The sequence below is a fragment of the Macrobrachium nipponense genome, chromosome 39, assembly GCF_015104395.2.
Source record: "Macrobrachium nipponense isolate FS-2020 chromosome 39, ASM1510439v2, whole genome shotgun sequence".
In the NCBI taxonomy this organism is placed as follows: domain Eukaryota; kingdom Metazoa; phylum Arthropoda; class Malacostraca; order Decapoda; family Palaemonidae; genus Macrobrachium; species Macrobrachium nipponense.
The window spans coordinates 18,431,150-18,439,651 of NC_061099.1; the positions used below are offsets into that span (position 1 = coordinate 18,431,150).

The 8,502-nt window shown below is 39.4% G+C and overlaps 1 protein-coding gene across 5 annotated transcripts in view; it reads left to right on the top strand.

Moving 5' to 3' along the window:
- LOC135210169 (chymotrypsin-like elastase family member 2A) overlaps positions 1 to 6,128 on the top strand; it is a 30,206-nt gene extending 24,078 nt beyond the window's left edge. The window contains exons 4-6 of one of the 5 annotated variants that reach the window (XR_010313470.1): positions 663 to 811; positions 1,523 to 2,484; positions 4,237 to 4,374. Coding sequence is in view for 4 of the 5 variants with exons in the window: in XM_064242994.1 (XP_064099064.1) it covers positions 663 to 811; positions 1,523 to 1,821; positions 4,237 to 4,404 (616 nt within the window). In the remaining variant the exon portion in view is untranslated. Of the gene's footprint in view, positions 1 to 662; positions 812 to 1,522; positions 2,485 to 4,236 lie in introns of those variants that run through there. The other 4 variants (XM_064242994.1, XM_064242997.1, XM_064242995.1 and 1 more) reach the window with 4 other exon arrangements.
- The last annotated feature ends 2,374 nt before the right edge of the window (positions 6,129 to 8,502 follow it).

Sequence of the window (8,502 nt, forward strand, 5' to 3'; positions counted from 1 at the left end):
TTTGTATTCGGTTATTATTTTTTCCCGTCAAGGCGCCCTGCGTAAATATCCATGCTTTTTACGGATCGTGATTTTTTGGGTAGATTGAGAATTCAGTGTGGTTTTGTAATGATATTAACAATAAGTAATTTAAACAAGCGATAAAAGCGTCAGTTCACCTGTAATCAACTCATTCGTTTTCGTCTTTCATTCATAAGAATGGTTAGATAAACAAACTGTAGGCTTTAGGTAGTATTGATTATACAAAGTATTCATAGAATTAATGTCCTAGTTAGGCCTATATATCGTGGCAAGTCTCCACATTCACAGACAACTGTGAGGCTTTATGTAACATTGCAATACATAATATTAATAAAATGAATGTCCTAGCTAGGCCTATAGAGTGGCGAGTTAGGCTCTACATTCACAGACAAGCGTAGGCTTTAGGTAACATTGTAATACATAACATTTACTAAATGAATGTCCTAGATAGGCATATACAGTGGCAACTTAGGGCTCTACACTTACAGACAACCAATGTTATTAGACACCACCACATAAATTAATGGACAGTTTCTTCTTCACATTGTAACAAACACATGCTCTAACACAGACAGACACACATACAAACGCACACGCGCACTAACACTCGACAGAAGGCTGACCGAAGAGTTTCATTGCAGTAAGGCGTTCAGTTTCACGCAAACGGCAGCCGTATGGCAAGTCGTCCTAGGCGAGCACGATCGCTCCTCTTTGGATGGCCAGGAGGTCGTCCTTGGGGTCATCTCTGTAGTCATTCATGACGACTTTAACGACTATCAGAACGACATCGGTAAGACTTGTTAACTTCGACAGCATCCTGTATTTACAATTCTTTTCATCTTCCTAAACTCTTCCACTGAGTCGGTGATAACTCGAAGTCGGCGCCTAGTTCAATCGGCTATGACTGGATTTCTGATCTCGGTAGATGACACTTCAGATTCACTGGGGATTAATATTTATCTTGGTTAGTAGCTTGGCAACTCTGTCTTTTGAACCACGAAAGGTAAAATACTTCTGTATGGATTGTCTAATACTGTAACTTCTTTCTTTTGCTATTGCTTCGTAGACCCAGTACTTCCAATGTGGAGAGACCTTGACCAGACTTTGAGTTATCTTAAATATCAATGCAGGATCTAGCCAAGAAACCTCTTTGTTATTGAGTTTTAGTCCCTTATATTTACGATGATGTTAAAATAAACCGTAGACTTACATTATGTAATAGGGAATGTGGCGGAAGACTGGGCTGATGCTCTCGATCATTGCATTTTTTTTCTATTTCTTGAGATCTTTCTTTAAGGACCAGTAAAGAACAGACCATTGTTGTTTAGTAAACTATGCAGGGATACTTTGGGGCAACTGCGAATTTATTTAGATATCTACAATCTAGTATCGAAAGAGGTCGCTTGGAAGAGCCCTAGCATTACTCTTGTAGTCCTAAGAGCATGGGATGAAGTGGGTGTTGCGTTATTAAATGGGTCTCGTCTGTCCCTTTCTCCTGCAGCTCTACTAAAACTGTCACCAACCTCTGCTATGGCCTCCCCATCTCTCACGCCCATCTGCCTTCCGGACACTGTAGACCTGCACACACACTCCTTTGAAGGCTTCAAGTGTTTTGCCACGGGTTGGGGGACAAGTCCCACTTCCAAACAGTTTCACGCGCGACTGCAGCAGCTAAAGGTGCCCGTTCAACCTCCTGCAACCTGCGCAACAGCTTACAACATTCCAGAGTTCGGAAACATCAAGCTCTCGGATGCCCATCTGTGCGCAGGCTGGCTGGATGGCTCGGCTGGAACTTGCGTCGTAAGTATCTCTTTGGGCAGAAGGGCGTGAGAGCCTCTGACGAAGGGGTTCTTGCATTCCTAGAGAGGCGGCAGGCAGTGCATTAATACCTATGTAATTGTTGCTGTGGTGATGGTTGCTTTGTCTTTTCCCGTTGAAGAATGCTATTTCTCTGCTCGGTCTATCTAACTTAGTTGGAGACTAATATTTCATCACAGAGCCTTCGTGATTTCCATTCCACCCTCTGAAACTAGTGTTCGTTGACTGGTGCAACAAAATGTCTCAAACTAAGTAGTAGTAAATCGAGCAAATGCACGATTTCTTGAGGTGGAGGGATGAACTATTAACCACATCTGCCACATCCACCAAGTGTGACAGGGTCTGTATTACAGCCTTGCTGAAGCTTCGCGAAGATGTCATCTACACCGACCGCATCCAACCAATATGTCTACCAGACACGGAGCCCCTGGACACTGAGACGTTCCTGGGGATCAAGTGTGTGGCGACGGGATGGGGCATGAGGCTCTACGGAGCCCGACTCGAGAACCGGCTGAAAGAGGTCATGGTGCCCGTTGTCAACAATAGCCATTGCGTTAAGGTGTATGGCATGATGCACAACATTCCCGTGAAACAGTACCACGTCTGTGCGGGCAAACGCATGGGCATGGTCTGGGTACTTGCATTGTAAGTATGACGGCCCATTTGGAAAATTCAGTATAGTTTTATTTATTTATCTATCTGTTTTTGTTAGCATGGCATCTCGAAATGAGTCGTGTCGAATTAAAGTAAAACACTTCATGAATGTCAGTAAGGAACTTCAGACTGTGTATTTCATATAGAATAAATAAATAAATAAATAAATAAATAAATCATACGGGCAAGACTGAGTTAGGGTTAACTGGATCACACTGGACAGATATTGCCTATATAGATGACATAGATTAAATGAGCGAAAAGATGTTTGACTTGGTCTCATTCAGAATTTCGAATGGAAGCCATGAATATTACCTTAAACTCTTATTCTGTCTTTGAATGAAAACTATATAAATATTACGATCTTTGAAAAATACTGGAACCTCCAATATTTTTCCTCCTTATTCTCCATTAAGTGATAAATGTTGAACCAAAATTAAACTATAGTAGATTCACATCAACCGTGCATCAGATGTCTAGGCCAGTCCCTTACGACACTCCTCCTGATTGGCTGTTGATAAGCCAATCACACGACTGGAAACCCTCAGTCTCTTGAGAGAGTTCACATAGGCAGGATGTATGTTCCACTTCTCCTGGGTGATACGTCTTTCTAAAGTATCCCTCAGGAGAGGTGGAACATACACCCTGCCTATGTTAACTCTCTCGAGAGACAGAGTTTCCAGCCCTGGGATTGGCTTATCAACAGCCAATCAGGAGCGTCGTAAGGAACTGACCTAGACATCAGATGCATGGTTGATGTGAATCTACTATAGCAACCTTCATGATCCCTGTCGGGGGAAAGCGCCATCAGTGCATCTCACATGGTGTAATGTAGGCATTACTTAAGGGTCTTTGCAGCGTTCCTTCGGCCCTGGCTGCAACATCTTTTCATTCCTTTTACTGTACCTCAGTTCATATTCTCTTTCTTCCATCTTATTTTCCAAACCTTCTTATTGTTAATTTCCGTTTCAGCGCTGAATGTCCTCATAGGTCCCAGTGCTTGGCCTTTGGCCTACGTTATATATTCTATTTTATTCTATGAATGCATGTCATTAACTAACCGTCGTTCTGTACTTTGTTTAACCATAGCATTAGTTTTAAACTTTCAGAAGCATTATACTAACCATTCACTAGCAGTAGTATGTATAACTTGCAACACTTCAAAACAAAATCAAAACCAGTCTAAAAAGTCTCGCTGCTAATTATTTATCATCTAAAGAAAACTTCTTAAATGTTCATAGTGATTAAACCTTACTATATACACGATATATAAGACTGCAGTAACTGTTAACTGTTCAGTAAGTAGCTATATTCTGTTTTTTTTTCATCTGTCCATCCGCCTGTGGTGTTTTTGTATGGTAACACTGCGTCCCGGGCTTTAGATAGTTACGCTGTGTAAGTTTTAGGTAAATAAAAGGATATCTGGGTGTACATTTGCAACTGAAAAGTGTTTTAATAATTTACTTTATGCGAATTACACCGTTAATATTCGAAATAGGATATTACTATAATCGTTGAATGCAAGCTGAATGTAACTATCTAAAGCCCGGACGCAGTGTTACCATACAAAAACACCACAGGCGGATGGACAAATGGAAAAAAACAGAGTATAGTGTAATAAGAGCAAATTTTATAGTAAGTAAGCAATCTAAGTTAAGAGATTCAAAAGTCAATAAATGAACGAATTCATAAAGCAAAAAACGAGCAGTTAAACAGAGCACTCCTAATATAATGAATCCGCAGGGAGACTCCGGAGGGCCCCTGCAGTGTAACATGAGGGACGGCCGCTGGTACTTGGCAGGAATCACCTCTTTCGGTTCAGGCTGCGCCAAGCCAGGCTTCCCGGATGTGTACACCCGTATCACTTACTATTTGCCCTGGATTAAGCATCAGATGAGGATACACAGGTGATGGGTAATTAAGGAATTACAGCACTGGGACAGAAATGCATCGTAGAGGAACAATCTACTTTGAAAAACGTTTCCCTGTGATCACTGCCTGTACACAAGTCAATAGGTCTAACGACCTTCAGACACGGAAAATCGGGCCTGTAAAAGGCTTATATTTCTGTGATAAGTATGGAAAATGGTGAGCTGAAATTTCAGCAGTTCCTTTAGGTACAAAAGAAGTTATTTTTTTTATATGAAAGTACAACATCTCATATATATACATTGTCATTCAACCCAATCCACTGCAACCATTATGCACTAGTCAGTTACTTGTATCACCTGTAGAATCCTACTGTTATTTTTGTGTTAGTGTAAGTGTTATTTTTGTGTTAGTGTAAGTTACTACCACCAGTTATCAAATAGTTCCTTTCAAGTCGAACGGGATGGAGATAATCCCATTTCTCTGTGATAAAGTTTGAATGAAACATTGTGATGATTGTTTTGCCTGCAGGCTCAACACGACGGGGGGGAAAAATATGCGCGAGTCCACGTGTCACAGCCGTTGCTGTTCAGTCAAGAAACTCTGGGGTGTCAGAGAGAATAATTACGGTTCCTTTTGAGAAAAATTAGATTTTTGAAAAATGAGAACATTTATTTTAATTTTTTTCTGAGAAATGAATAGGTTATAAAAGTTTCTAATTGTAAATAATTTTCTTTTTGTTTATGTACAACTTTTATTATGTAAATCTACTCTTATGTATCTCAAGGTTGTAAGTCTTTAATAAAAAAAAGTAATTGTTCAAAAACAATTGTCGTAAAAGAAAAACATATTGTGCAAGGACGGTAAATCTTCCTTTCTCGTCCTTGAAATTTTCAACAGCCAGCAAATCCTATGTAATGTAAAGCAGAAAAAAAAATGCTCATGTACTCGGACAAAGTGGTTGGTGGTTTTATCCGAGCTATAGCACTAGTTACTACGCAAGTACACTGCTTAATGTCCTCGAAATGCATTTTCTATGAACAGCTTTTTAATTAAGGTAGTACAAAAGTTCATGAATTACAGAATGTATAATAAGACAATACATTTTCTAACTCACATCCTTCAGAATCCGTTCTATCGTTTCTTATAATGGTCATAAGAAAGAGGCAAAAAAATCCTGGTTCTTCTATTTGTAAGATTTATCTGCTGTCGTCAATCATTTTAAGCATCCAGATGAATCCCTGTTTAGTATGAGACATCGGAATGATGCTGTTTGAATGATTCCTTGACGTAACAATTTTTCGTCGAAACTTTTTTCTTTTTGTAAATTTATACATCCATATATATAAATATTTTTACATAGTACTCTCATGTACAATATAGTCTTTGCACAGTATACGTATGCTCTATAAAAGACTACAATATGTGGTTAACCCACAACATAAAAAATACATCAGTGTGGGACCGGGTATTGCTCCTCTCTCGCCAGAGGAGGATCTTATGGCTATCAGCCTCCCCCTCCGAGGAGGGCTCTTATGGAGTGCTCACCGGCCCCTAAGAGACAGAAACCCTTACATATAGGAAGCACAAATTCAAGTTACATTGTTTTTGCTATTCTCAAAGAAGCCTTTTTTGCTCATAACACTACAGCACAACGGCATGAAGAATCCAAGACCCTTTTTCCTCCGGTTCCGCCACAACTAGTGCTAAGCAGAGGACTTGCATTTTGTATCATCACTCATCACTTTATTATACTGTAGCTGTATTTTGTGATTCAAATAAAATAAATATTTTTGTAAAAATTATTTGGTATCATTGACATAAAGGCAGACGGGAACTCTATAGTAAACCCATTTTTTTTCCCGAAACCTAGGACATATGATCCTACTTGATATAATGAATCTAATATCTAATTTCACGTTCTTAACTGGGAAAAAGCTTGAATTCTGAGCAGGGAAATTACCTTTATACGTTTACTAAGAAAATGGTTCGCTTACCATGAGGTTTCGCTTGTAGCTGACTATGTATTTCTTAGGGTTCAGGCAAAACGTAAAAAGAAAGAAATGAGTGCTTTATTCAACAGGGATATATTGTAGATAAAAACAATTTCAATTTATAATCATATATATTTAAACTGAAGAAACAAAAGAGAAATTGGAAGTAAATTAGACATAAAATGAGGCCTGCTAAATAACAAAATTACGGGGACAAAGATAATTGAAGAATGGCACTGCAGATACAAGGTGCTATAGTTTGAAACCATGGCATGCAGAGCACTATCATAGAAAGGATCCGCAGCCAGCGTTTCCGTTTGCAATTAAAAATGTACGAGGTTACGGGACGGAAGGAAACAGCGTAATTCAATAAAAGATCGAGATGGCGCAAGGAAGTTGCAACTGCGTCGTAATAAGCAAATTTTCGGTAGTTACGACTGTCGCGGTCTTGAATCGCCAATGTGTGACTTAGGCATAATTAAATGCACTGGACTGTAGAAGCCAGGTCTAATAGGGAAATTTGCACTTTGATAATAAAAAGGAAAAATCGGAGCAAGATTAGTAACGTTGTGACTGATGAAGGAACCTACGTTCTGGGACACTACTTGGTGGTACTTTGGCTTGTTATCTACGCGTCACATGACTACTCAGAGGCGCTAGTACTAAACATGGTCGAAGCTCCTTGGGACGCCTTGACAAGTACTTAATATCGTTAATAAATACAATTTGTCGACCACACAATACAGAAATGTGTATATACTAATATGTTGATCCCCGACGGACTAGTACTAAATACGGCGTTTCAAGGTGTAAGTGACACGTAGATAACAAGCGTTTTCTTTTTTTTTTTCCGCCGTAGATAGGAATGGAGGAAGAATTAAAGGTCTTTCACTAGGGGAATACTCGGACTAAGCAAGATAGCCAAGTGGTCAAGGGAAGAGCGGGGAGTCAAAGGGAAAGATGCTTTGGTCTCTGTAGCCAGAATGTCTCTCACTCTCCTGGGCCGTGTCGTCCCTTTTCAGGCGCGCCTGGGGGGGGGGGGGGGGGGGGGGGGGGGAGGCGGGTGGGCGACCACCCACAATTTCTGGAAGTCCATCTTCTGACTATCCTTTTCATTGAACTGTACTTACAAAGCAATAAATAATTATTGTTTTTTTTTAAGTCAAAAGTATTTAGCATAACAAATAAAGTAATATGCATGTTATTGTTAACATACTAAATTAATCAACCAATAAAACTGAAGAAATATTCCTGAATGGCCAATAGTTTCATATTAAAAAGGCGTAATTTTCCAGTGCCTTTCAACCTCATTATGGTTCAAGGAACCATGATAGACGCTCGCTTTACTTCAGTGTTCACTGTTCAGTCACCTTCCGGTCGCTGGTGTTTAGGCTTTCTTTGATCGTGTTGCGCAATGCCTGTGTTGTTTAACCTAACTTTCTATATCTTTCAAAAACAGACTTATTTCTAATATGGACAATGGTGATGAAGAAAGGTTACAGATATTGAAAATGATGTGCTAGTAGGCCCATCAGTACCCAGGAGCTTCAGAGAAAATGTTGGATTTCAACCAAACAACAATTGATTACTTGGCCGGTCTTAACAACTAGACCTATTCAGTTTCTAAAACCGAACTCAATCATATTCCAAGCTATTTTACATTATCCGCGGTGACAATTTCGTAAGCTTTTCAACGACATTTGTGTAAAGTGGGAGCCACATACTTTAGTGAAACCCTATCAAGTATTAGGCTAAGCAGAGGGATCTGTACAAAACATTTGATGATATGAATGAGAATTTTGAAGAATTTTGCAGAGAAATTTCAGTTACTCGACTCAAAATGTCCAAAGAAAATTGTCTAAAAGAGAATACTATCTCCAGTGTGTGATATGTTGAAGCATCGGAAGTGTTTGAAAGTGTGACTTATGAATTTTTAACTTTTATCATATGTAGTTGTGCTGTTACTATAGCAGGTGCTGTTGAGAAGTAATTTTTGAGCCATAGAAAATTAATGGCTTCCCTAAAAGTATGTTATGACGATGGAAAGGCTTTTTTTCCCCACTTGATTTCCTTAATTTTTGAAAAGGATTGTTGGAAGAGTGACAAATTCTTTTTGCTCAAAAGGGAATGGAGGTCGTCCACAAAT